Raw genomic sequence first — 27,872 nt, forward strand, 5'->3', positions numbered from 1 at the left:
TACTTGCACTACAAATATGAAACATATTTTTTCTTTTTAGAAAATTGTTGTATAAATTTTAAAATTGATGGTTCAAAAACCAACATTTACCATACACGTGCATTATATGTGTATTATAATTGCATATATATATATATATATATTAGAGTGGTTGAGGTAATATATTATATTATATGTGTGGATAATATATATGTATAATATAAAATTATATTATATATTATATTTATATGGATTTTATTTTTAATTTATTGTTCATATCGTTTTATTTATGTTGTTATTTTATTGTTTGTTATATTATTATGCAGGCATAGACATGTCCAGTATAATATTAAAGAGGGTCAAACTAATTCATATATCTAGATCTACGAGATTACGTGAATTGATTGAAATAATTTATCGGAAATTAGACATTGATGGTGTTAACCTAAAAGATGGGGTTGAATTAGGAGTAACGATTAATCAAATAACGTATTAACCTTGAGGGTTCAAAGTAAGCCGTCTTACAACCACACTTTCCACGCACTCCAACGATAGTCACACGCTTTGACACTCGCAAAGAATTACAATTTACAAAAGCACTATACTTGATTGATTATATAAAGATTTTTCAAAGAATCAACATGAATACAAGATAGAGTATTAGAGAGTTTTTGAATGTTTTGCTCTTCTGATGCCCGTGGAATGTCTTTTTGTTAGGTCCAATAACCGTCTCTATTGGTAGAACAATCGACATGGTGATTGTGCTGCTGTACGGTTTAAAAGATTTGAATTACATTATTACTCGCAGTTGTAACTTAACAGTGTAACTCAAATATTTTTTTTGTAAAATAGCAAACGTTCGATACTGTAATTAATATCAGAGTCAATGTCACGAGTTTGATTCTTATTTATCGCAATGAGTGCAATTATTGGGAGACAGATTGTTGGGTACAATAATTGTCTTTGCTGGTAGAGCAATCAAAACACGGTGCTTGTGTTGTTCAACAATTTAAAAAATTTGAGTTGCACTGTTACCACCAGCTATAGGTTTTGGTAAAACAGCAAACATTCGGTCCTACACCCTTTTCTGTTCTTAAGTTCTAAATGACATGTATTACACAATGTGTTGGATCAATTTTATTTATATGTGAATAATTATGTATTATGTGTTATCTATTAAGTTAAACCCAAAATTAAAGTGATAGGTTAAATTTTTGGCTATTGGGCTTTAATGTATCTAATAGGCTGTGTGTTTAACGTGTAGAGACATGAATGTAATTTTTATTTTTATGATAAACTAAAACAGAAATATCAAAAGATAATGATATACATTATCTATATATGGGTCATGGTCCATATCACGTTCCTTATTCTCTTGTTCATTAAGAAAATAGTTTAGAAGAGAAAACTAAAAAAGATTCTCTCAAAGAAAAGAATGCGTAGATCTGGAAATCGATACACGCTCTAAAAAATTCAAAATTATGACTTCATATAAACCTTCGCTTAAATTTTCAATAAAATTTTTAATGATTTAGCACGATAAATTATATGATTTATATATTTTTTTCAAACACACATTTGATTTAATATTGGCCCGTCGCATTTGCTTGCAGCGAGGCCCATAAAGTTCGTCCTAATCTATTTTTATTCATGACCCACTAGTTGATAAAACTCGAAAGACAAAATTCCAACAGTAGAATGATGCTTGGATTTGAAACTAAAAATAAAAATAAAAAAATTATGAATAATATTTTCAAAAATAAGGACACCATTTTTAAGCACTATATATATATATATATATATTTTTCAGAATTTGCTATCAAATTATCCTTTTTGCTAGGCTGTTCTTCCATTCCAATTGATCAAACGCAACTCTTACTCTTTTGCTTCAATCATTTATCAAACAAATTCTAAAAATAATCTCTTATTCTTTTTTCATGAACATTAATCAATAGTTTGATTGATGTCAGATAAACGAATAACACTAATAAATTATATTTTTATTTTTTTCGACAATTAATTAATATATAAATTAAAAAAATAACAAAAATAATATTGTAATTTTTCATTGATGTTAGATAAACGAACACCACGAAAATTGTAACCAATTTGATTATTAAACAATCGAATCGTAGCAATTCAACCAAACATAATCTTATACAACATTTTAATATTGAGTGGGTCTCATGTGAGAAGACGGTCAAACCCTACCCATATTCACAATAAAAAGTAATACTTTTTCATGGATGACCCAAATAAGATATCCGTATCATAAATTAGACTCGTGAGACCGTCTCAAACAAGTATCTATCTTTAATATTATCTCAAATTTCTTTCCAAATATTATTATTTTTTCAATACTATTAAATTAAATAAAGCATATTCGAATTTGTTGTATTGGGTGAGATTAATTGAAAAGTTAGGTAAGAATGGAATAGATTGCTTGAGATCATGAATAAAATACAGATTATTTATCACCAACCAAACACACCCTTGTGTCTGACTGGATTGGAAACTGGGATGGAAGGCGGGATGTGCACCTTGGAGAAGCGCGGCGATATCTTCATCCTCACGATCACAGGCAACGACGAGCACCGACTGAACCCGAACCTTATCGATTCCATCCGCTCCGCACTCGATCGGGTCAAATCCGATCCGGGATCGTCCGGCCCGACTGCCCTCATCACCACAGCCCACGGCAAGTTCTTCTCCAATGGCTACGATCTCTCTTGGGCTTTATCGGACACGGCCCAAGCCGAAACCCGACCTAAGATCATGTCCAAGAAGCTTCGCCACCTCGTCTCCGACCTCCTCTCCCTCCCCATGCCCACCATCGCCGCCGTCACGGGCCACGCCTCCGCCGCGGGGCTCATCCTAGCCCTCAGCCACGACTACCTCCTCATGCGGAAAGGCCGCGGGTTTCTGTACATGAACGAGCTCGATATTGGATACAAAATCCCTAATTGGTTTATGCAGATTGTGAAGAGTAAGATCGCGTCGCCGAAGGTTTGGAGGGACGTGGTTCTAAAGCCGGCAAGAATCACGGCGGAGATGGGAGTGGATTGGGGCATTGTAGACTCGGCTCATGATGGTGTGGAGGAGACTCTGGACGCTGCGGTGAGGCTAGGTGCGGAGCTGGTGAAGAGGAAATGGGATGGGAAAGTGTATGCGGACAATAGGAGGACTGTGTTTGCTACCGTGCTGACGGCGCTGGGCTGCGATGAAACCGTGGGGGATTCCGGCGAAGATGGCAGTGTTGCAACTTCCGCCAGCGACGCTGTCCCAAGACTGTGAGGAGTGTTTGATATATATATATATATATATATATATATATATATATATATATAATTCTTCTATATTTCTACTAAAATTGTTAATTTCCATCGATTTAAATTAGAGATGTCAATAGGACGGGTCTTGGGTTATGTCAATGGGGCGGGTTTGGCTAAACCCAAGACCCGTCTCATGAAGAAAACTTTGACTTATTATTCGCCTCACCCAGTTAAATATTTTTCGGACCCGCCCCACACCGTATATGAAATGGGGTCGGGTAGACCCGCGAGACCCGAATTTTTTTAAAATAGAAACAATAATCTTCTTATCACATAACTGAATTATGAAACAAACAAGCATCTAAATACAACACAATAAAAAAATAATTCATGTCTTCGACCACACTTAATAATAACAAACAAAGTATTTTCACGACATAATAAATTACATAAAAAAGAGTTACTAGCTCTCAAAAAAAAAAGTCTTGACATCCCCAAAAATAAGTCATTACAGAACTTAAACAGATCAATATAAAATAATCGAGTAAGCAATATTTTAGACTCATTCTTCATGATCATCTTCCTCTTCATCAATAATGGTGTGACAAGTTAGTAAATTACTTAAATAATTACCTAGAAAATTAAAGAGAAAAAGTACATTGAAAAAATAAAAAAATAATTTAAACATCAAATTAATTCGTATCTTCGTATAAATACATACAAGCCTCCAGCTCCAAAATCCCCACCACCTAGAATTCTATCCTTCTTCCAAAATCGACTCGAATCCGTTGGTTATATTGTAATCAAATTCCAATGGTGAACATCTCACTAAATCCAATTGATTCTTATACAACACCAAAATGAAAAACATTACGTAATGGATTGACTAATAAATCAAGTTTTTAGTACATACTCACCTGGTGATCAGTGGTGGTTAGATGGCCGCGGTGCTGCATGCTTATAATAGCTGAAGAAATGAAAGTGAGAGTATGTGGGAAAATCAAAGATGTCTATAGTTGAGCCTTGAGGTGGGCTGCTAAAAAAATGAAAATTAATAAAACTAAAACCCTAGAGTATTTATAATCACATATATGGGGCGAGTCATGTATGGGGCGGGTATTATAGGACCCATGACCCGTCCCATATCCAGACGGATCTGAAAAATTGGACCCGAGACCCGTCTCATGACCCATTTAGTATGCACAAACCTGCCCCAGACGGAGCGGGTCCATTGCGGGTCTGGGTAAAACCCGGACCCATTGACATCCCTAATTTAAATCTAAATTCATATTACTTTCATGTTTTGTTTATATAATACCATGGTATTTTATTATCAGATAATTACAATTAAGTCTTAAACAATTATTCTAAAAATAAAAAAATTAAATTGGAATATCCAAGTTCCATAATAGATGCTTGTGACCTTGTTGAATGTCCGATATTTTTGCCCAAAGATTTAAAAAACTGTTAATTGCTTCCTATTTTTGTCGTAAAGAACTCCGCTTAAATTAAAAAAAAAAAAAAAAAACCTAAACGAAGGGTTAAATAATAACGACAATAATAATAATGTTTTGTTTATGTTATTTTATTTTTCGGAACTTTGATAATTAAAGAGAAAAAACCGGGCTGAAGAAATTTAATCTATGTTACAATCAACTGGGGACGACTAATATGATTCATAAGTGTGAATATCTCTTTATAAAATTAAAAGAGTATTTGGATCGAGTCATTTTATATATGTATTTAAAACATATATTAGAGTTCTTGAATCATGGCCTTGATAATTTTTAATTTTTAAGAAAAAAGAGTAGATGAAGGCCGAAAAAGCTAAAGATATACCAATTCAGTTTCAAGTAGATTTAATGTGATACGATCTCACGGATTTTTATATGTGAGACGGGTCAACTATGTATATATTTATAATAATAAATCATACTTTTGACATAAAAATAATATTTTTTTATAGTTCATATCATAAATAAAGATTTGTAAAATTGTATCATAAATTTTTTTTTCGCTTTAATAGTGAATTAGGCCTGGATTAGAATTATTTGGCCATATTCATTTCTGTAAACGATAAACAAAACATTACTTGAGTTTGGGTAGCCCACACTTCGACCACTCTTTTACGATCATTCTAAAAATGTTAGCTTTCTGACTTTTCAACTTTTTTTAGAGAAGACTTTTCAACTTTTGGTACTAATTTTGTATTATGGTTGGTTTGGCTTTTTACACAAATTACTAAAATCGTCATAAAAATAAAGTTTATTAATAAATTTTCTATTTTATTTTTATTTAATTTATTCAATAAATTTGCATATTTTTCAAGACTCGTTTGATATATTTATATTATATCAGTAACGAAAAATACCACTAATATAGAAATTGGATTATGTATTTGAGATAATCGAAAAGGTAAATGAAAACTAAATAATTGAGAAGAGAGTCTTTTTATTTCATTTAATTTTTTAAAATTTTTTCTATCTCATAATTATATTTATTAAATACTGGGTGAATCAGTGAGGGCCTATGTCGATCGATATTTCCGCTTACGTTCATAAGTTAGATTTCAAACAAACTTAGATACATTACGTCCTTGGCACATCTCCATAAATTTTTGTGATAAACAAAAGACAATTATAAAAATATAAATTTTTGTGATAAACAAAAGACAATTATAAAAATCGTATACAGAAGCTCGATTTTATCGATCATTGTTTAATCCAATCAATTAAATATATTTTTCTATTATGCCAATCGTTTGCCATTTCCAATGTTTATCAATGTACATTTATCTTGATAATGTATGATTATGAAAATATTTTGTTAAGTGAAACATAGTGATTGTTCATGATTATAAAGTTAATATTGTTAGTTAAAGATGTGACTCCCACTAACATTGGGTGTAACATTTTTCCCACGTATTCAAGTAGGATCTGTAAAATCATCATTCATGAGTTTCGTACCGAAGTCACGTTATTTAGATGAATCATATACCAGTGCTTGAACCATTGTTCATTAAACACACATTCTGGGCCGAAGCCGTGTTGTCTGGCGGACTAGCAATCCGGTACATTGATCGTTGTCCATCGCTCCAATCATTCAATCATAGTCAACATCTGATTGGTAACCAGTCGGGAACCAATAAAAATATAGAAAATCAAATATGCAGTTCAACATGACCGATAAATTAAGAAATGCACAATATGATGCAATATATACGAGTAAAGTGGTTGTTTATAACAGTTTACTGTAAATTTCAGGTCGAATGTCCAAAAGGTCATGGTTGAAGAAAAATCGATAATGAACTTAAGATAGAAATCCCACATTGATAGCTTATTTTTTCGTCTCAGTTTCAATCCTAGCCAATAAATTTTTTTATAACATAATTTAAACCATTTGTACACTGGTACTAAAATTACACCGGATAATTTTGAATGAAGCTTTAAAAATTTATAGCAATTTAAGTACTTGTCAAAAAATTATCAAACTTTAAGGACGACCTAAATATAGTGATGCAGTGGTATTATAAAACACATCGGCGCGTGGATGATTTTTTTTTTTTTTTTTTTTTTGTGAACTTGTCTCACCCGGTTCTATAACTTGTGTGTAGAAAACATTTTGAAATTCCGAACCCCAAATTTTGAAAAACAAATATGATTATTTGTCTTTCTTCAACCATCCAAATTGAAATAATCAGTAAGCTAAAAAAACATTTTCTACACAAAAGTTGAAATCATCTGTAAGGATGACTGATCGACATATTTGTAAACTATAAAAGATTTTGAATAAATATTTTTTTAAAACTGCGTTGAAATCATTCGAGAATAAGGATGAATATTGACTGAAAGTAGCTACCTTAAAAACAAGTTTCTGGATTTTTTTTTTTAGAAACTGTTATTTGTGAATTTTGATTTTTTGGAGAAAATCAGTTGATGATTTCGTCACACCTTCTAAACACATTGATTGAGTTAAGATTTAAGAGGAGTCTAATGTAAATTTTCGAAATTTCTGGAGATGATATGCTATTTTTCCATTTTTTCTTCCTATTTTCTCCCCTTCTCCTGTTCTAATTATGCCCTCATTTTTTTTCTATAGCCACGAATTTCAGAGGATTTTTTGTGATGAAATGCATCACATGATGCCTTTTTATAGGTAAGTAAGATGAGGTGAGTTACTATACATAATCAAGCGTTGGCTTAATTTGGATGATTCTTATTTTCTATTAAAATTAATTATAAATAGACAATTTTCATTAATTAATATGATACTTTAATATATAAGTTTTATTTAATATATATTATTTTATTTAAGTTATATTTTTTTCGAAACATATTTTATATATTTGTAGTATTTAACATAATTTATTAAATTTTATTTGTAGGATAATAAAATTAACTTCATTTAATTAAATTAATTTAATATTATTATTCAAATCTATTAAATTTTGACTAAACAACTCAATTTTTGTTGGTATTTCATATTATAAATATATCGTTTCATGGGAAAAATCAGAGAATAGATAGTCGATTAAGTTCTAAATCGAAAAAAAAGTCACCATAATTTTACGATATCTCCATAGAAATAAAAATCTAAATTAATCAAAGTAAAACTTCACCCAAACTCAACTCGGACATAAAACTACCCAAAATCAGCNTACTGAGAATCAAAACTTTTCCTTTTCTTTAGCTTGGTATCAGAGCGTCAATGGCAGACGCCACATCACATATGACCTCCATGGGAAATATCACAGCTGCTTCCGCAAATCAAAATCCCATAGTCATCAATCCTGCTAATCAGATCAATTCAGTGAAACTAGGAGATGATAATTTCCTCCTATGGCAGCTTCAGATTCTCGCCGGTATTCGGGGATTGGGACTTGAGATATTCATTCTTGAAAATCCCCCTATTCCTACTAACATCATCTCCGAAGATGGGTCAGACGATACCATCAATCCTCTTTTCATTTCTTGGTGTCGCCAGGACCAACTCTTGTTCTCATTTCTGCTAGCCTCCATGACCGAAGCTGTGCAAGCCCAGATGATTGGCTGCATCACCTCATCCCAACTCTGGACTCGAGTCTCACGACTCTTTGCAACCAGATCAAAAGCTCGTGTTATGCAATACAAATTGCAACTCCAAACACTGAAAAAAGGCACACTAAGCATGAAAGATTATCTCAGTAAGATGAAGGGATACATGGATCTTTTAGCTGCATGTGGACATCCCGTTACAGACGAGGATCAGATACTTTACGTTCTTGGTGGTGTAGGCATGGAGTATGATTCCGTAGTAGTGCACGTCACCTCAAGAGTAGACACTTTATCTCTACCCGAAGTTGGCGCACTCCTGTTATCTCATGAAGGAAGACTTGATGCCTACAATCTCAATGCTAATAACACATCAAACTTCGTCAATGCAGCCACTCTCTTTCATCAAAAGAAGAGTGAAACCCAACAATCCTTTCAAAACTCTCGAGGACGTGGCCGTGGCAGAAATTCCAGAGGGGGTCGACGAGGATGGCATAACAACAATGGACGTCCAATATGTCAAATTTGTGGAATACCAGGGCATGTTGCTGAAATATGCTACTACCGTTTTGAAAAAGATTTTGTTCCAAAATCTCGACAGCCATCACAAAACCTCAACAGGTCTCCTCTGTCAAATTTACCAGCAGCTGCTCTTGCCACTGCCTCCTCTGAGTCAGCAACTGAAGATTGGTGGTACCCTGATTCGGGTGCCTCGCATCATGTTACAAACGAGCTTGGAAATCTCACCCTTGGGACAGAGTATTCTGGTAATGGTAAAGTCCAAATGGGGAATGGTGCAGGTTTGTCGATCTCACATATTGGACACTCTAAATTTCGACCACCTTTTTCTTCACATCTTTTTCTACTGAAAAATCTACTTCGTGTTCCTTATATTACCAAAAATCTTCTCAGTGTTAGCAAGTTTGCCCGTGATAATTGTGTCTTTTTTGAATTTCATCCACGTTTTTGTCTTGTGAAGGACCTAGCAACACAGACGGTTCTTCTCCAAGGAACTTTACATGATGGACTATATAGGTTCACAAGATGGGGATGTGTTTGAGGATCCAACATTGTATCGTAGCACAGTTGGTGCTCTTCAATATTTGACAATCACCAGACCTGACATTGCCTTTAGTGTCAATAAAGTATGTCAAAAACTTGACTAAATGATGAAAACTCAACTCAAATATGAAAAACTAGACCTAAATTATAAAAATTCGACCTAAATATAAAAAAATTCAACCCGAACTCGATCCAAATTTACGTTTTTATTTAATTGTTTATACAAGTGTTCAATTAAATATGTGATAATGTAGTTGTAAAATGCTATATTGGATTTGAGTCCTTGATCCAAAAAAAATAAAAATTATTGAGTGGACGTCTCACGGATCCTAATTTGTGAGACGGGTCAACCCAATCGATATACACAAATAAAAGATCTGTCTCACAAAATACGACCTATGAGACCGTCTCACATAAGTTTTTGTAAAAATTTATTTGCATTTCGGAATGTTTACATACATTACATTTCGCCTTTTACGGTTTTCTAAGTACCGAGTTTGTTATTCTAAAGAAAAAAAACAAAAGAAAACATTACTGTTTAATTCCCATTGCCAAGTTCAAAAGAAACGTGGCCCAATTTCAGTTGCAGGGCAAGACCATCTGCGATTTGAGAATCCCAAAGTCGCCGTACGACGAGGAATTCTCAGAATTTCGCAACCCAGGAATCTGCGTGCTATTAAACCTCTCGAGGCTGTCTAATTAACGGCAAAAGAAAAGATAGTGAGGAGGGTTTTGAACGAAGAATATAGGTTTCTTGGCAAGTGAGATCATGGATTTGAATTTTCCAGCAGTAGTGGAAGAGGGAAAACTTGAGGCGGAAGAGAATATGGAGAGCGTGACTAAGGGGTTGGAAGATGTGAGGGAGGAAGAAGAGGATGAGAAGGAAAAAGGAAAACTTGGGGAGCAAGAAGAACTGGAGGTTGATGGAGTTTTTGGAACAGTTGGAAGTGGAGGGAAAAGGAGGGGTAGGAAGAGGAAAGAAGAGGGAAAGGCAAATGGGGTTATTGATATGGACGAAAATGCGGTGAAATATGGTGTTCTTAGTAAGAGGGAATCTTCAAGGAAGTGTAGTCAGCTGGCGAAAGAGAAAATCGAGAAATCGAGTGAGGATGTGTACGACTGGGAATTTGACGAGAAGCCGGGGAGGGGTCGTCAGAGGAATATGAAGGGTGTTAGAAACGAGGAGATTGATAACGAGATTGCGACACAACAGGAGAAACGGAAAAGGGGGCGACCGCCAAAGGTTAAGGTAGTGAAGAATGAGGAGAATGGTTTTGAGAATGTGGCACAACATGTAAATGAGGAGACACCGGGAAGCAGTCATCTGTCCAAGAGAGAGGGAGTCAATAATGAACAGATTGATAATGAGACTGTGGCGCACCAGGGAATTGAGGAAAAGCCGAGAAGGGGTGGTCCGTCAAAGAGGACGAGAGTAAAAAATGAGGAGAATGATGGTGAGACTGTGGCAGAAGAAAAAAACGACAGTAGCCAGATTCGAGGAAACTGCACAAAGGCGTTGAGAGCTGGTGAAGAGGAGGAAGGCGAGGAGAAAAGAGCGAAGAAGGTTAGACCGGAAAATGAAGTCAACTGCAAGGGTGGGAAGGAGCTTAGTGAAGATGTAAACATATTGTTTTGTTGTTCCTTTTTGAATTCTTAGCAATTTGCGGTTTCTTCCATGTCATTTGGCTAATTTTTTTCGGTTTTCCATTTTCAGGGTAAGGAGATAGAGCGTAACACGTGTCACCAGTGCAAGAGGAATGATAAAGGGAGAGTTGTACGATGCACCAGATGTGAAAAAAGGAGATACTGCGTTCTTTGCATAACTAGATGGTATGTACAGTCTTGCTGGGTAAGCTTGTTTTGGCACTTCACTGTAATAGTATCTTACAGATTATATTATGTGCCGTGGAATATGTATGGTGCGCATAGCATATATATTTTTTAAACAGTTCCATTTGCTGAACAAGAACTTTCTTTGACAGAGGCATGCATTCAAAGAAGAATAGTATAAGTACTAACCTGAAAGAGTTGGAGTACAATCTGTTCAAGCCATACATCATTTTTCCCTATTTGTTTGTTATGCTCTGAATCTTAGCATGCATATCTAGCCACAAATAACTTGATACTTTCTCATAATTTTTTCCTGTTCTCTTCAACCCGTGGACTGGCATTGTATCAATCTGGCATGTTCTCAGGTATCCGCGGTTGTCAGAAGAGGCTTTTGTTGAAGCTTGTCCTGTTTGTCGCAACAACTGCAATTGCAAGAGTTGTCTGCGGTTGGATGGGCCAACTGCGGTTGGTTATTGCTCCTTTTTTTTCTTCTTCTCCTCTTCCTCCTCATTTATCTGAATGCTGATTTTTTTTTAATAGAAATCAAATAATTTGATACTGGAGTTCAGTAATGAAGAGAAGTTGCAGTATTCTATGTACATTTTGCGAATCCTTCTGCCTTTCTTGAAACAATTCCATGCAGAGCAAATGTGTGAGAGGGAAATGGAGGCTAAGATAAAAGGTATTTTTTTATGATCCTGGGAGTAAAATGAATTCAGTGTGTATTTTTTGGCTGAAACTCTTCTAATCTCCAGGTTAGTGTCGGAGTTTCTCGTATGGTAATAAAACAAGTTAGTGTCATATGATTGAAAAATATGGGGTTTTCTATTACTCTTAATGTTGAAAGATTGCTTGAGAACTGCAAAAGGGGTTTTGGTAATTTGTTGTTTGAAAAAGCGTTTTAGTCAAGAAGTCACTCTTATGCAGTGGGGAACACATTTGTCCAGACTTAAATCATGGAGTGCTTTAGATTTTTGTGGAATTATGGATGCACCTATTTGTTTTACTAAAAGTATATTAAATTCTCATCCGCAATGTCGAATTCTGTGCCTCAACGATTTAAATTTCATGTTAATTTCAACTTCCAATTTGGAAATTCTTTGACTATTGAAGCTTGTTTGAGCAGGGTTACCGGTCTCAGAAATAAAACCAAAGAAATCAAATTGCCAGGCGAATGAGAGAATATACTGGTAGATATTGGTGGAACTCTTCTTCTTTCCTTCATCCGTAGTTACATGTTAGACTTATTTTGGCTATGAATCTATGCAGCAATAATTGCCAGACTTCCATTGTTGACTTTCACCGAAGCTGCCCACAATGTTTCTATGATCTCTGCCTTACATGTTGTCGAGAGCTTCGGGATGGTTTCCTTCAAGGAGGTGACGAGGAAGTGATAATGCGATATGTGAATCGCGGGCTTGCATATTTGCACGGTGATGATGCTACTCGAACTTACCATGAACCTTGTGATGGAGTAAATGTTGATACCAGAGATCCTTTTGAGTTACATAATGCGATTTCGAATAACAATGACACATGTAGCGAAGTAGTTAACTCTATTGCTGGGGATGCTGCCAAGTTCAAGTATGAATGGAGATCTACGGAAGCAGGTGCCATCCCATGCCCGCCACCAAGTGCTGGTGGCTGTGGTGAAGGGATTTTAGAATTCGAATGCATTTTTCCAGATAACTGGGTCTCCGAGTTGCTACTGAAAGTGGAAGAAATATACCGAAAACATGATCTTGAGAAAGTGCCTGAAAATTTTGGGCAGGAGTGTTCATATTCAAAATTTGTTGGTGAAAATTTTGACATGGATAAATCACGCAGGGTCTCTTCTCGAGGAAACTTAGAGGACAATTTCTTATATAACCCATCGGCAAAAGACCTTCATTATACTGATTTGAAGCACTTTCAATCTCATTGGTTCAAGGGAGAGCCAGTAATCATTAGCGATGTCCTTGAAAGTACATCTGGTTTGAGCTGGGAACCCATGGTTATGTGGCGTGCCTTTCGTCAGAAATCTGGCAATAAACACAAACCTCTACTTGACGTGTCTGCTATAAATTGCTTAGATTGGTGTGAGGTCAGTTACTTGTTCTTCATTTTTGTTTCTTCAAGCAACTGTAATCTGAAGTCTTACGTACTGGAACAAGATTTAAGATTGTTAAAATTCTAGATTTTATGTATATATTTTTTAGGAAAGTACCCTCAATTGGAGTAGCTGATTGATTTATGAGCTCTTATGTAAGCCATTTCTCATTTGATCCCATTAATGAACCTTGTCTGATTTCCTTGATGATTGTTTCATGCAGTGCCCGATTTCAAGCTCTACTAGTTTGTTTAGTGCACCCCGTTCCCTTTTGGAATAAATGCAGACTGTGAATTTTTACTATATCTTGGATTGTTTATGATAATAGTTTTATGCATGTGAGTCCTTTAAGTTTACGGCCTCCCCTCCGCATTTATCTAAAAGAATGACCTCCTACAAACACATAATACAACCTATTGCACAACACTATTCTAAGTAATGGAGGTTATTATTTTAAATTCAAATTTGAGTAAGGTCATTTACCTAATTCTCCTTTGCTGAAACTATGAAATAGTGTGGAATTTTGACATTATAGGCTTAAAAATTTTATAAAATGGCTTTGCTGTATGCTAATTCAGATTTTGGACCATCTAGGTTTTTTGCTTCCAACTTGCCTACTTCTTAGATTTTTTCATGCCTTTATCCTGGTGCTTAGAGGTGTGAATGATGGATAAATTATTAGTTGTCATTGATGCGCAGGTTGACATAGATATCATCCAATTTTTCCAAGGATATTCAAATGGTCGGGCTGACCCTCGTGGTTGGCCTCAGTTTCTTAAGTTGAAAGACTGGCCTCCATCTAACTTGTTTGACGAACGGTTACCTCGTCATGGTGCTGAGTTTCTCAGCTGCTTGCCTTTCAAAGAATATACACATCCTAGTTGTGGTTACTTAAACCTTGCTGTTAAACTGCCCGAGAACTCTCTTAAACCTGATATGGGGCCGAAAACATACATTGCTTATGGATTTTCTCAGGAATTGCTTCGGGGAGATTCTGTAACAAAATTACACTGTGATATGTCTGATGCAGTAAGCTCTCCCCTTCTAACTTCGCGTTATCTTGCCGCTACCTTTTTTATGTTGGTTATGATAGGGCGCCATTAACTCCGTTTTGCCTGATACTCTGGGTTTTTTTTATCACTCTGACTTTGTGTTATGTGGCAGTCATTTACCTTTTTTTGTCCGCTAGGTGAATGTATTGACCCATTCTGAGTCAGTTACCATCGAGAATATTTCGACTATAAAAAAGCTGCAAAAGAAGCATGCTGCTCAGGATGAACATGAATTGTATGGAAATAATCAGGAATCAACTGAAATGCTACAAAGTCAGCGAGTCAATGAAAACGGATTGTCTAGGTTGAATGAAAAGACTTTCTTACCAGCCTTTGAAAGGAATAATATCAATGAATTTAGAGCTCCTAATCTTGCAAAAGGAAACAGACTAAATGAAAGACCTGATGAAAAAGCCAGCATTGAAGCTCAAATGTTGGATCAGAAAGTCAGTGATATAGAGGAGGGAATGGGGCTTAACATAGGAAGGAATGAAGGTGAAAACTCAGATAGCCAAAATTATATAACTGAGACCAACAATTCCACCTATGAATCTGGTGGAAAATCTTGTGTTGAAGTAGAAATGGTGAGCTCGAGTGACATAATAATTAATGATGGTCGTGAGAAATTGTTGGAAGCTTCTGAAATAGTGGAAAAATCCCAAGAGGAAGAATGTGCAAATTACAAAATGCCGATTTCAAGAAACATGTTGGAAAATATTGAAGACGTTGACGGTGGTGCTCTCTGGGATATTTTTAGGAGGCAAGATGTCCCAAAATTGGAGGAATATGTGAGGAAGCACTACAAGGAGTTCAGACACATCTATGGCAATCCCTTGCCACAGGTAATGTTAATATGAAAAACTAAGCAGTTTAAAGGTTCATGATGTATCTTCTGTTTGCATTTTAGGTGTTAAAAAGGAAGAGACATTAACCAGATTATGATCAGCTAGGCTGGATTTTGTAGGGAAATTGACTCATAGATAGCGCACATCCATTCAAATTATGATATCGTTGTATTATCTTAATTTTATTGTAGCATTCCCTTCTCAATATGTGTAAAGTACCAATAAACCCGTCTTTCTTCATTCAGTGCAATGAGCATGGGTCTTGGCAACCTTATGACTTAGAAGCACAGCTCAAATGTGCTAGTAGTTGAGTCTGATTTGCTCTGTGGTCTGCATCCTTATGTATTCTTGAAAGGAATTTTGTTCACATGTTTTTATTTGATTGTCATTGTTAACTTATGGTTCTGCTCTTTCTCTGGATATCAGGAAAGTCTTATTACAACAGTTGGCTTCTGCATGTGACTGTTTATTCTTATTTTGTGATCTCATTTGATGTAGATTGTCCATCCTATTCACGATCAAACTGTTTACTTGACTAGGGAGCATAAAAGGAAACTCAAGGAAGAATATGGTCAATCTTCTCACCTTAATGTATCTAATATCTGCGATCAATCTAAATAATTTGTTTTGTGTTGATTTTTGGCCTTTCGTTTCTTATTTTTGTTTAGGAATCGAACCGTGGACATTTATTCAGAAATTAGGTGATGCAGTTTTCATTCCTGCTGGCTGCCCGCATCAAGTCAGAAATTTAAAGGTAGATTAGTTTGTAGAAGTCTTTTTATGTTTTGATTGCATGAAGTTTTGATGTTATGTTTATTTAACTATAGTTTGCCATAGTTACACGGGCTATCCATATGTATATGTGTATCTATACTGATTTTATAATTCTTTACTCCATAGACCAACTGTTGGATGGATGACTTATGTATAATATTATTATTATTATTATTATTATTATTATCAAAGTTCTAAAAAACGCGAAACGTGACGAAGCGTCACGAACAAGCTTAAAACTTTATAAACTTGAGTGAACTTAGTATGAGAATAAGGTTGAAAAAACGTTTTTAATTTTTATTATAATTTTAAATATATCAAATAATTAATAAATTAAATATTAAATAAACATACAAATTTTAAGAATATATGCATACATTTACAGTTATCAAACACTTTAAGTCTCAAAATCACAAATTATGTAAAGTAAATTTTTTATCAATGAGTTTAGACAATTTATTTTGGTGCATTTAAAGTTTTTATTTTGTTTAAAAAATTTATGTTATTAAATATCTATTATTTAAAATAAAATGTATAATTTAAATTTTATAAAAAATAAATTGTAATTTATCTAAAAAAATTGCACTTTTTCATACTTTTTCGTTTTTTTCACGCTTAATATGGTCAACCTTTTGATTGAGCATTTTTTTCACGCTTTTACCCAAAGCAAAGCTTTTTCCTCACACTTCACGCTTAATCGCCGTTTTTTCGCGCCTTTTAGAACACTGGTATTATTATTATATTATAATCAGTATTCTAAATGGGTCGAGGCTATGCCTAGGAGGTAGGCAGCCCTCGACCACGCCGCCTACGCATGAGGCAGCTGTTTTAGGCGGCCCAAGTTATACAACGGTGGGCAGGCGCTCGAGGTGAGTGGAGGCGGTGAGCAGACTGGTGGGCCAGGTGAGGCAGTCAACATTTTTAAGTTCTAGTCAACAAATTTTAAAAACTTAGTCAAAGTCAACTAATTTTAAAACTCAAAACCTTAGTTATTTAAATCACATCCCAGTTTCTTTTTTTAACTTTTAGTTATCACTTTTTCTCACTATCAACCACTAAGCCCACCACACAAACTGTCTGCCTTCGTTGCCTGCCGCTGCCAGCAAGAAGCTTGAGGTTAGACATTGTATATTTATTATTTAACATATTTTTTTTATAATATTTCAGATTTTGTGATTTCAAAAATCAAATTTGTTTTTCTTTTCCTATTATTATTGATTTGTTGTTGTAGATTAATGAAGGAAAATGATAAACAACCGGAGTTGGAGTTTAAGTCAAAGTCTAATGATATTGTTTGGGAATATGAGGCGTTGTATAATAAAGAGAAAAGTGATTGGATCATATGCAAGTTGTGTAAGAGGCTTATTAAAGGAGGAGTTTATAAGATGAAACATCATATTGCGGGTATTTTATGACAAGTTGAAGCATGTCCTAAAGCATCCGACGAGGACAAAAAAAGAGTGAAAGACTATCTTGAAAATAGCAAGAATAAAAAGCGAGAAAGGTTGGAAGAACTTAAAGAAGAAAGGGCAGAGGTAAACATAGGTGATGATGGAGAGGATGATGATTGTCAAGTGGTGGGAGATACTTCAAAAAGAAGCCAAAGAACCTCGGGCCTATTGATAAGTGGACATCCGCAATCGATCCAACAAAGGCAAGACAACAAAACATAAATGATGCCCTGAAGTTAAAGTTTACAAATGATGTGCATGAGTATATTGCTAGATGTATATACGAAACGGGAATTCTTTTTCATTCAATTGACAATCAAAGTTAATTGCAAGCTAGGCACTTCATTCCTTGGTTCTCTTGAAAAATCCATGGAGGCACACACCGGGGTTTATATATTTGAGTTTGTTGAAAAATATATCATTGAAATTGGCCCGCAACATGTTGTTCAAGCAGTGACGGACAATGTCACAAACAATATGGCGGCGACGGATTTATTGAAGCTTACACAACATCAAATTTTTTAGACCTCTTGTGCGACTCATACAATCAATCTCATGCTTGAAGCAATTGGAAAATAATCAAGTTTAGCGAAATGCTTGAGAAAGCAAAGGCTTGACCATATTCATCTATGCACATCATAGAACTTTGGCTATTATGAGGAAATATACCAAGAAGAATGATATTGCGAGGCTCGAGGTGACTAGATTTGCTACTTTATTTTTGACTTTGGAAAGTCTCAAAGACAAGAAAGACAATTGAGACTCATTTTTACATCCGATGAGTGAAGCAAAACAAAGTTAAGGAGTAGTGGGAAGGGGAAAGTGGCGGAGGCGACAGTAACAAGTATATATTTTTGGAATGATGTTTACTTGGCTTTGAATGTTTTCACCCATTTAGTGAAAGTTTTACGTCTTGTTGACGGTGGCAAGAAACCCTCAATGGCCTTTTTATTGGGTGCTCTTAAACAAGCCAAAGAAGACATTAAAAGGTCTTTCAAAAAAGAGGAAAATGCCATCCCTATTTTGAAGATTATTAACGAAAAGTCTTAAGGGTAGACTTGATAGTCCTTTGCATGATGCCGCTTACTTATTGAATCCGTTTTTTTACTTCAAAGATTCAAGCATATCAAATGACACCAATGTTGTGAATGAGTTTTTGAATTGTGTCGAGATAATTTTTCCCACTGACGGGGACATACAATATACCATTGCTAATGATGAATTGTTGAAGTATGAGTAAATCTGGAAACTTTGGAAGAAAAATGGTGGTCGCGGCATATGAAAAGGTGAATGTGTATCATGACTTTGACTCGGGTAAATCTTTTTTCTTTTATTTTTATTCATGTTAGTACATGTATTTTTTTACCCATCTTTGGTTTAATTATTTTTTTTCCTCTTTGCTTTTTTAAGTTGGATGGTGGTCCAATTATGGTGGTGACACTCCAAATTTACAAAAAATGGCAATGAAATTTCTCTCTTTGACAAGTAGCTCATCGGGGTGTGAAAGGAATTGGAGTCAATTTGAAGGGGTAAATATTGAGAATTAATTCATAAATTATGTTATCTATCATTTCTTTTTATTAATAACAACGGTTTAAAATTTTAGATACATACTAAGAAGAGGAATAGGCTTGAGACATCAAGATTGAATGATTTTGTATACACCAAATTCAATGCCAGTCTTATGAAGAAGAAGAGTAAAAGAGAAATGGGTGGAGATTTGCTTCTATCCTCTCAAGCTAGTGAAGCTCAAGGTTGACTTGTTGATGGTGGTGATGAAGATGAGGTCGAGCTGGGCTCAAGACTTACTTGGAGAATGGTAGCGGAGGCCTCGGAAGCGGATGAAGTGCTACAACCGAGGAGGAGTGCAAGGAACATCCCCATTAGAGAACTTGACGAAGATTTAAATACGTATGTAGATGATTTGGAAGATTAGTTATGTAGATGATTTGGAAGATTAGTTATGTTTAGTCTAGTACTTGTTCTAATGATTGAAACTTTGAAATTTAAACTTAGTTTTTTGGTAAAAGTAATTATATTACTTTGTTAGCATAATAGCATTAATATGATGTTGAATTTTTATTAATTATCTTGTTAGTTTTCATTTATATATTTATTTGCACATTATCTAGATGATATTATAGTGTAAGAACTTTCTTTATGTTTAAACATTATTTAATTACACATCTTACATAAAAAAAACGATGACTATTTGTGATTATATTGCATGATTATACACGATCATCTATAAAAAATTACTTAAAAAAATTCAACCGCCTAAGCACCGCCTAAGCGGTCACCGATCGCCCCACCACCGGCTCCCGCCATTTACAACATTGATTATAATACTTGAGGGTATTAGAGTAACCGCTTTTGATATGGTTTATCACACCAAATTTTTTTTCCACCTTTGCCCTAACATAATTTTTGTTGTGTAAATTTTATTCCGTGTATAATTTCTAACATCTCTAACTAATTTTTTCCACCTTTTCCTCGATTAACTTCTACAGATAGAATTGCTAACTTTTTAATTTATTTATTAATAAATTTAGATGTAAAAAATCATGATAATCATCTCTAAATCAAATAATTAAAACTCTTTATTCTGTAAAAAATCATTAATTAAACCATTTATTTGAAAAATAAAAATATATTATACATAATTAACACTAATAATTATATGTAATATATTATACTCATGTAATGTGTGTGTTGTAATGTTACTTATAATAATCGTGATGGGTAGTATTTTAGAGATGCAAAATGAGATTAAGGTGATCTGGTGTGCCAAGAAAATAAAATAATCAACATTGTGAGAGAATGAGTAATTTGGTAACTTTTGGTCATCAGAGATAAAAATGTGTATTCCATTCACAGAAAATTTATTAGATGCTCAAGGTTTTTCATCTGAAATTATCTTGCGAGGAGAAGTTTCACATGAGCTATTTCTTCAGCATGGTTACTTGTAAGTACAATGTCATCCACATAAACAACGAGGATTGCAATTTTACTTTCTCCGGAGTGCTTCACAAATAAGTTGTGGTCGGATTGACATCAGGTGTAACCGTCTTTCTTTAATACTTTGTGAATTGGTAACCAAGCTCTAGGTGATTGTTTAAGCCCACAAAGAGACTTTCGAAGTTGGCACACTCTATTCATTGTCAGTGTTGATTCAAAGCCGGATCGAATTTTCATGTAAGCTTCTTCCTCAAGATTACCGTTAAGAATTGCATTCTTAGCATCAAGTTGATATAATGGCATGTCCGAGTTATCTGCAACTGATAGGAGAACTCGATCAGTGTTTAGTATCCAACAGGAGAGAAAGTTTCTTGGTAGTCAATGTTGAATGAATTTGTGTATTTCTTGGCTACAAGTCTCACATTTGGTCATTCTATGCTTCCATCAGATTTATACTTTACTGTGAATATCGATTTTCATCCAACAGGTTTCTTCCAAGATGGGAGATTAGTGATGTTCCATGTATAATTCTTTTCAAGTTCCTTTATTTGTTCGAAGGCAACAACGTTCCGGTCTGGATCATTTAGGCCTCGTCAATAGTGGGATGAATGTTGTCCTGATCAAGATGGGAAAGAAAGGCATGATACGTAGGTGAAAAATGCTCAAGTGAGACAAAGTTATTTATAGGATGCCGTGCACATGTTTGGACTCCTTTTCACCATACAATGGGTTTGTCATCGATATCTATACTGTTAATGACAGGTGAATCAGAACCAATTTAAGTCTTGTGAGTTTGTACCTGAATTTTGCAGCAGAGAGTTCATGAACTTGAGTTTGTGCATGTACTTGTATATTCTCTTGATGAGGATGGTTCCTTTGAGAATAGGTATGAATTGGCTCATTGAGGTTTAGTCTCCTAGGGAATGAGGTGGATGTGATGGGGTAGTATCCAGTGTAGGTGGTTCTATATAAAGATGGATGGTAGTGTGGATTCCCAACTTTGCGGTTCAATGGTGGAAGACTCCCCCTGAACCGAGGAATTGGGGTAGAATGGCTCATATTCAAAGAAGGTGACACTCATTGAGATGTAGCAATTTTTGGTGACGGGGAATAACACTAGCAGCCTTTCGGGTTAGGAGAATAACCGAGTAAGATACACTTGACAACATGTGGTTTAAGTTTCCCACGGTTATGGGAGTGAATATGAACAGAAGACGAACAATCAAACACCTTAAGAAGAATGTCTTTATGAATGAAACGAGAATAAAGGTAAGACTCTAGGAAGGTTTGGATACGAGTTTTAAAAGTCAGTACCCGGAAGGCATCCTATTTATAAGATAAGTGGCTGATAGGATGGCATCACCTCAGTGGTATCGGGGAACGTTTGTGGTAAACATTGATGAATGAGCGACCTCAAGAAGGTGCCCATTTTTTCGCTCAGAGACCCCATTTTGTTGTTAGTGTGTCAACACACGAGGTTTGGTGAATTATGCCATGTCTGCAGGTAACCCCCCAAAATAGAATTGAATAATCACGAGCTCTACGAGTGCATAACACCTGGATATTGGTAGAAAATTGTGTTTGAACTATGCTATGGAAATGCTTGAAATTCTGAGCAGTTTTTTTATTTTTCATGATGAAGACCCAAGACACATGTGTGTGATCATTGACGAATAAGATAAACCAACGAGTGCACCCAGATTGGGTACGTTAGAGGTCCCCCAAATATCGATGTGTATAAGAGAGAGGCATTAAGGTATATAGTGGTTTGGTGTGAAAGATGCAAAGAGTATGTTTAGACAACTGACAAAAATGACATTGAAAAGAAAGAGAACTTTTATTATTAAAAAAGAAAAGGAAACATCTTTAGATATAATGGGTTCGGTTGAGCTAAACGATAATGCCACAATAAAACATCCCTAACATCATTTGAAGTCAAGGCAGAAACGGAGTGAGACACGGATGGTGGGACAGGAGTCTCGGCCAAGGAAGCATCCATCTTGAGAACGTACAAGCTCGCAGGAAGATTGACACTGCCAATCGTCTTTCCCGATGCGAAATCCTGGAAAACACAAGAATCAACAGAGAACTTAGTCGTGCAGACGAGATCATGAGTTTATAGACTGACAGTAGATTACAAGGGCTGGCACAAATAAGACCGAATGAAGACAAAGATCCTTATTCTATTGAACAGAACAAGTAACTTGAGAAAGTGTCCCATTTGCATACGCATGGTATTGGGAGCATGACAAGTCAGAAAAAAATTAAACAAGCTGAAGCTCCCAGTCATTTGGTCCAAGATGATGAAAAAGCATGGTATGGAATCGAAAATGAGAAAATACTTGACTGGGCTACATTACTGGTGCCAATAAGTGATTGAGCAGGTGTGAGTTTGCTGGCCAAACAAATTGTGAAGTGCCTCGAGCTGATCTTTCGTGACTGGTTGTTGCTCGGAAAGTGGAGTCTCGGAAACTGCGGTATTGGCATGTCTGTCACGCGCTGGCTTCCAATCAGCAGGTTTCCCATGTATCTTCCAACATGTTTCCAGTGTATGTGTTGGCCAGCAGCATTTAAGACACCACATGCGACCTTATTTGAATTGCCCAGTGGTGGGCTGTGGCTGTGGCTGTGAATGACACACACCTCCAGAATCGTCGCTGTGATGGGATATGTCATGTTGGGCAGCCAACGCGGACGCATCAACAGAGGAAGACGGTGCTGACGGCCCAACATGATCTTCCTGCTACTCTCCTCATGACGCACGTTGGAAAAGACACCTCGAAGGCTTGGAAACGGCTTGGATCCCAGAATCCGGCTGCGTACATCATCAAGTGAGGAGTGAGGCCCGATAAGAACTTGTAGATGCGCTTCTTATCAACAATTTCACGAAAACGACCGCCATCAACTTTATACTTTCACTCATAAACTTCGAAGTGACCCAGTTGCTGTCATAGGCGGGTAAGGGAATTGAAATACTCTGTAATAAAGAACTCCCATTGACGCAGTTCTTGCAGGCTGCATTAGATGGCAAATAATTTGGAGGTGCTGTCTTTGGAGGAATAGGTGTCGCGGGCAGCATCCCGGATTTATTTAGCACTGCCATAGAGAGAAGTTCTTGCCGATCTCTGTCGTCATTGAGTTAATCAGCCACGACATGACCGTGTAGTTTTCTGAATTCCAGGCCCGAAACTTTGGGTCGTCTGCTGCTGGACAGGACGAGGCGCCAAAGAGAAATTCATCCTTCCCTTCGCCACAGATAAACATCACCACAGATTGTGACCATTGGAGAAAGTTTCTACCATTCAATTTGTGACAGGTGATCAGAACAGAAGGAAACTCGGAAGCCGCAGGGTTGGGTTATGGAGTTTGGGCTGGGCTGCCATGCCGTATTTGGTCATGTAAAACCTGCGCTAACTGATACCATGTAGCTTGAAAGGAAGGAGAATGGGAAACAAATGTTTCATTCCACTGAATAAAAATGAGTGTTTAACAAAGAATATATAACAAGCTTAGAAGATAAAACAACCTAATCCTAAGAATTTAAAATACTAAAATATAAATAAAGAAAGATAAGTTTCTATCCAACCAAACTAATGAGATAAGATTAGATTTTCAACACAAGGGATTGATAGAGTAGTTGATTTTAATCCCATTGCATATGTGATTTTATTCACTTTCCTTTCCTTTACTTTATTTTTTTTTCTTTTGCTTTAAATTAACGTGTAATGTATCGAGCAAGGGTGGAGAAATAATAAAAACATATCCATTATTTCTTCTCTGTCAACTTACACTTTTGACTGAAATTATTTATTTTGCCACAAGTAGGGCTTTTCTGAAAATAAATTTATTCCTTTTCGCAAATGCATTTGCAATTTGACCTTTATAATGTTGATTCGATTTACCCCATTGAACTATAGTTTGTGTTCACTTCTCCTTCATATTGCCAATCACATCAATTTATCTCTTCAACTATATGAATTCTATATAGGTTCCACTTGCATCATTAGTTAGATCACTTTATCCATTGCATTATTAATTGCATCACCTGTTCAACACTTAGATGCTAATTTGATATATCTCGAATTATAGATAACAATTATAATTATGATAAGGTAATTGTATAACGATTGTGCGATTAAAAGCATCTAGTTAAATTATTCTGTTGTAAAATCACATACAAATTGATTGGAATTTGAATAAAAACTCAAGGATTTGTCAGGGGTTTGTGTTGAACAATGGTTCAGACCAATTTTCATTTACTTTCATAATACTTTTGTTATTAAATAATATATTCAGATAACATTCATTTATTTAATCGTGCAATTATAATACCAATGCCTTCCCATAATTATAAACATAAACGTGTTGTAATATAAGAAATGTTGAATTGTTTGAGTTAAATATATGCAATTAATAATAAGAGGGTTGATTGTGTTGTGGGACATAGTCGGCTGAGGCAAACTGATGCATGTAATAATGTAAAGGTTATGTGGATATGACCGAGAGTATAAGAAGGCAAAACAGATTAATGTTTTGTCCTCAACTAAGTTTTTCTTACAAGAATTTCCTCTTACACCTCCCATGATTTGATACTTTAATATGTAACATATTTATTCTCAGGTTCCAAGGTTCATACTTTTTCTATCATTTTTCATATTTAGCCTCCATTAGCTAAACTTTCAGGATTCAGTTCGAGACTCACATGGTAGGATGTGCCGTGTCCTAGGCCCTTTCATCTTTGCATCTTGATGCACTTTGGCCTTTAATAAGTATGGAAGAACAATAATTATGGATGTCAATAATATTCAAAATTCTCCTAGTTATTTATATAGTTTGTGATCCATGGAAACCAAGGAAACATGTATATTGTATTGCAAACTGAAACATTGACTATCTCGTAAGGTATTTGTTTTGGCTTTTTGTTTTTTTAATGGATTTACAACTGTCAATAGCTAGTTTACAGTTGGATGCAAATTTTCATGAGATCTGTAGCTCATGAAAACTGGAGTTACTTCTTTATTATTTTCCTTTTGGCTAAAACTGTTTCCTTCTGTTAGCAGTCATGCATAAAGGTTGCAGTTGACTTTGTCTCGCCAGAAAATGTCCAAGAATGTGTTCGGTTGACCGAGGAATTCCGCATTCTTCCCCGGAATCACATTGCTAAGGAAGACAAGTTAGAGGTACAATTTTTATGGGCATGTGTTTGGGATCTTGAGCCATACTTGTTTTTGTGCTTCGGAGAAGAAACATCGTGGCACCATCTATGGTTCATTTATATTTATTTCATATCTTCTAGATTTGCATCCATGTCACTTGTGTATGGTCATATCGTACACTCTTTTATGACCATAAAAGTCAATTGGTTTGTTTGGTGCTCAAATTCCAGCAACTATAGCCACTTTACGCTCATTCAAGGGGTTGCATGTGAAGATCTCAGTTGGAACACATTTTTTACTAATATGATGCTTAGACTTGCTGGTGCAACGGAAGGGGTGTTTCAAACGAAGCAATTAAAAGTCTCAATTGAGAGAAAAAGAAAATTAATGATATGGACCTGAAATTTGATTTTTCTTTTTTGTTTGTAAAGGTGAAGAAAATTGCTCTTCACGCAATTGGACAAGCTGTTAAGGATTTGGAAGCACTTTCAAGTTCAAGTATAACAGGTAGGTTTTTCCCATGTAAAGTTATTTTGATCCGTCTCTTACCCATACAGGTATTTATTTTCAGATAAGATTGTAAGTGCAATATGTGTACCTTATTTTCAGATAAAATTGTAAGTGACTATATTCTTTTTTTCATTTCTGAATCTTGTACCCCTTGAATCTGTCAGCTCAATCATGTTGAATCCTTATTACTGTGGTTTGAAACATTTGCTAAGCAAGGATGGGTTGACAACACAATAAAAAAATGGTGATTCTATTCCATCCTCTTGACAGTTTATGAAAGGTCTCCATGTTTTTTTATTCTCTTCCTTTTCCTACTGAGAATCAAATATAAGGTACCGATTATGTTTTATTGAACTTCCTAACTGTACCGGCGAATATTTTGGTATTTGAGGTTTTCAGGATTATGTTGTGTCGTATTTCCTAGATTTGACTCTGGTTCCTTGTATTTTCTATGTGCTGTGATGTGACAACTCGATGTAGTGGTAGTGGTATAGGGAATGGATTGTTAAGATGGTTATAGTTGTTAAGCCATTTCTATCTGGAGGTTGAAAGCAAATGCCGGATTCAGGAACTTCCTAAAAAATATTAATCTGCTGTACAAAAATACCCAATTGGCCAATGCATATGCCCCCATATTTTGTCCCAATGATAAAATGACCGTGTTTACAGCTCGTCTTGGGATCCAACCTCTTCTTTTTTGTTGTACTGTGTTTCTGCAGGTGTCAATGGGATGCCACCTTCTTGATGGTTCAAGCAAAGGAACATCATTATTGTTTAACACGAATTACCAGACGCTATCTGTTTACTCCGTTTGCGTAGGTAGACAGACTTCAGTTGGGGTGTGTTATTGTTGTTTAGTTGCATTACTGATAAACTGCTGGACATGTCAATTTATATTGTCAGAGACTAGTTATCCTTCATTTCATTATTTATGTGTACCATGTTACAAGATTACGAGTGTGGGTTTAGTGCAATAATCCTCAAATTTATTCTTATCTTGGCTTGCTCAACTTTTCAACTTTGGTCGCGACTCCTTGAACTCTGCTATTTGTATCAATATGGTCGTAGGTGAAATATTTCACGATAAGTTACTGTCTTAAGGATTGAACTATTTATAGGTGAAAGAAATCATATATTAATGAAATTAAATTTGTATTATCAATAGTAATAAATAAAATTTACATAATTAATGGTATTCCGGCGTACACACTTTGGATATCAAAATCCGTAGTAGTTAATTTTGAATGGTTGATCATGACTTAGAAAATTAATTTACCAAAATATCATATTTATGTTGAAAAATTATTTAAAAATGTGTTAAATATTTGTGTTGAAAATGTGAATGTTGAATGTTGAAAATTAGGTAAAATTAGGTGTTGAATATTGAAAATTAGTGTGTGATGATGTAGGTAATGATGTATTTTATTTTTGGATTATTTGTAAAAATTTTCTATAAATAGATCTCTCATTTGTGAAGAAAATCACAATTGAGTTGAGAGAAAAATATTATAAAGTGTGTAGTGTGATAATTTTGAGAGTTTGAGATTTTTACTTTTATACCGTAAATTTTTACTTTTTCACAACACGTTATCAGCACGAAGCTCTAAAAGTCCTCCATATTTTTCCAAGCTCCGAACAGAAGAAAAAGGTAACAAAAGTAATAATATTTATTTTACTGTTATTTATTTATTGTTTATATATGTAATATATAATATAATGTTATTGTTAGAAATAATAAAAATAATTTTTTCAAAAACTTGTTATAAATCCTGGGAGGATGTTAAGACGACATCCCACACTCCCGGTAAGGGATACGACAAGTATAAAAGCCTATAAGGTTTTTAAACAAAATAACTTATGACAC

The 27,872-nt window shown here is 35.2% G+C and overlaps 2 protein-coding genes and 1 long non-coding RNA gene across 9 annotated transcripts; all 3 read left to right on the top strand.

Moving 5' to 3' along the window:
- Positions 1-2,337: 2,337 nt before the first annotated feature.
- LOC140977492 (enoyl-CoA delta isomerase 1, peroxisomal) lies at positions 2,338-3,320 on the top strand. The gene has a single exon (XM_073442229.1). The coding sequence runs from the start codon at positions 2,431-2,433 to the stop codon at positions 3,271-3,273; it is 843 nt and encodes a 280-aa protein (XP_073298330.1). The 5' UTR covers positions 2,338-2,430; the 3' UTR covers positions 3,274-3,320.
- A 6,554-nt stretch (positions 3,321-9,874) lies between these two features.
- LOC140976286 (lysine-specific demethylase JMJ27-like) lies at positions 9,875-27,003 on the top strand. 7 transcript variants are annotated; one of them, XR_012175184.1, is made up of 14 exons: positions 9,876-10,961; positions 11,058-11,173; positions 11,539-11,638; positions 11,714-11,855; positions 12,300-12,363; positions 12,443-13,256; positions 13,962-14,291; positions 14,452-15,156; positions 15,658-15,730; positions 15,828-15,913; positions 25,400-25,522; positions 25,930-26,005; positions 26,173-26,288; positions 26,728-27,003. XR_012175184.1 is itself a non-coding variant. In XM_073440322.1 (13 exons), exons 1-13 carry the CDS (start codon positions 10,113-10,115, stop codon positions 26,751-26,753), a joined length of 3,498 nt encoding a protein of 1,165 aa, XP_073296423.1. In that variant the 5' UTR covers positions 9,875-10,112; the 3' UTR covers positions 26,754-27,003. The 7 variants fall into 7 exon arrangements, 4 of the variants coding, with proteins under 4 accessions (XP_073296423.1, XP_073296420.1, XP_073296422.1 ...); XR_012175183.1 differs by having other exon boundaries at positions 26,173-26,252; XR_012175185.1 differs by having other exon boundaries at positions 25,403-25,522; positions 26,173-26,252.
- Positions 21,865-23,565, top strand: LOC140976287 (uncharacterized). Its single transcript, XR_012175186.1, has 2 exons — positions 21,865-21,997; positions 22,233-23,565. It is a non-coding gene; the product is annotated as an uncharacterized lncRNA (long non-coding RNA).
- Positions 27,004-27,872: the final 869 nt, after the last annotated feature.

Source organism: Primulina huaijiensis, chromosome 5, assembly GCF_012295235.1.
Source record: "Primulina huaijiensis isolate GDHJ02 chromosome 5, ASM1229523v2, whole genome shotgun sequence".
Taxonomy (NCBI): Eukaryota; Viridiplantae; Streptophyta; class Magnoliopsida; order Lamiales; family Gesneriaceae; genus Primulina; species Primulina huaijiensis.

Coding starts and splice junctions, on each gene's coding strand:
- LOC140977492 (XM_073442229.1), top strand. CDS start 2,431: ATGAATAAAATACAGATTATTTATCACCAACCAAACACACCCTTGTGT.
- LOC140976286 (XM_073440319.1), top strand. CDS start 10,113: ATGGATTTGAATTTTCCAGCAGTAGTGGAAGAGGGAAAACTTGAGGCG. Junction 11,174..11,538: donor GTTCTTTGCATAACTAGATG/GTATGTACAGTC, acceptor GCATGTTCTCAG/GTATCCGCGGTTGTCAGAAG. Junction 15,157..15,657: donor ATGGCAATCCCTTGCCACAG/GTAATGTTAATA, acceptor CATTTGATGTAG/ATTGTCCATCCTATTCACGA.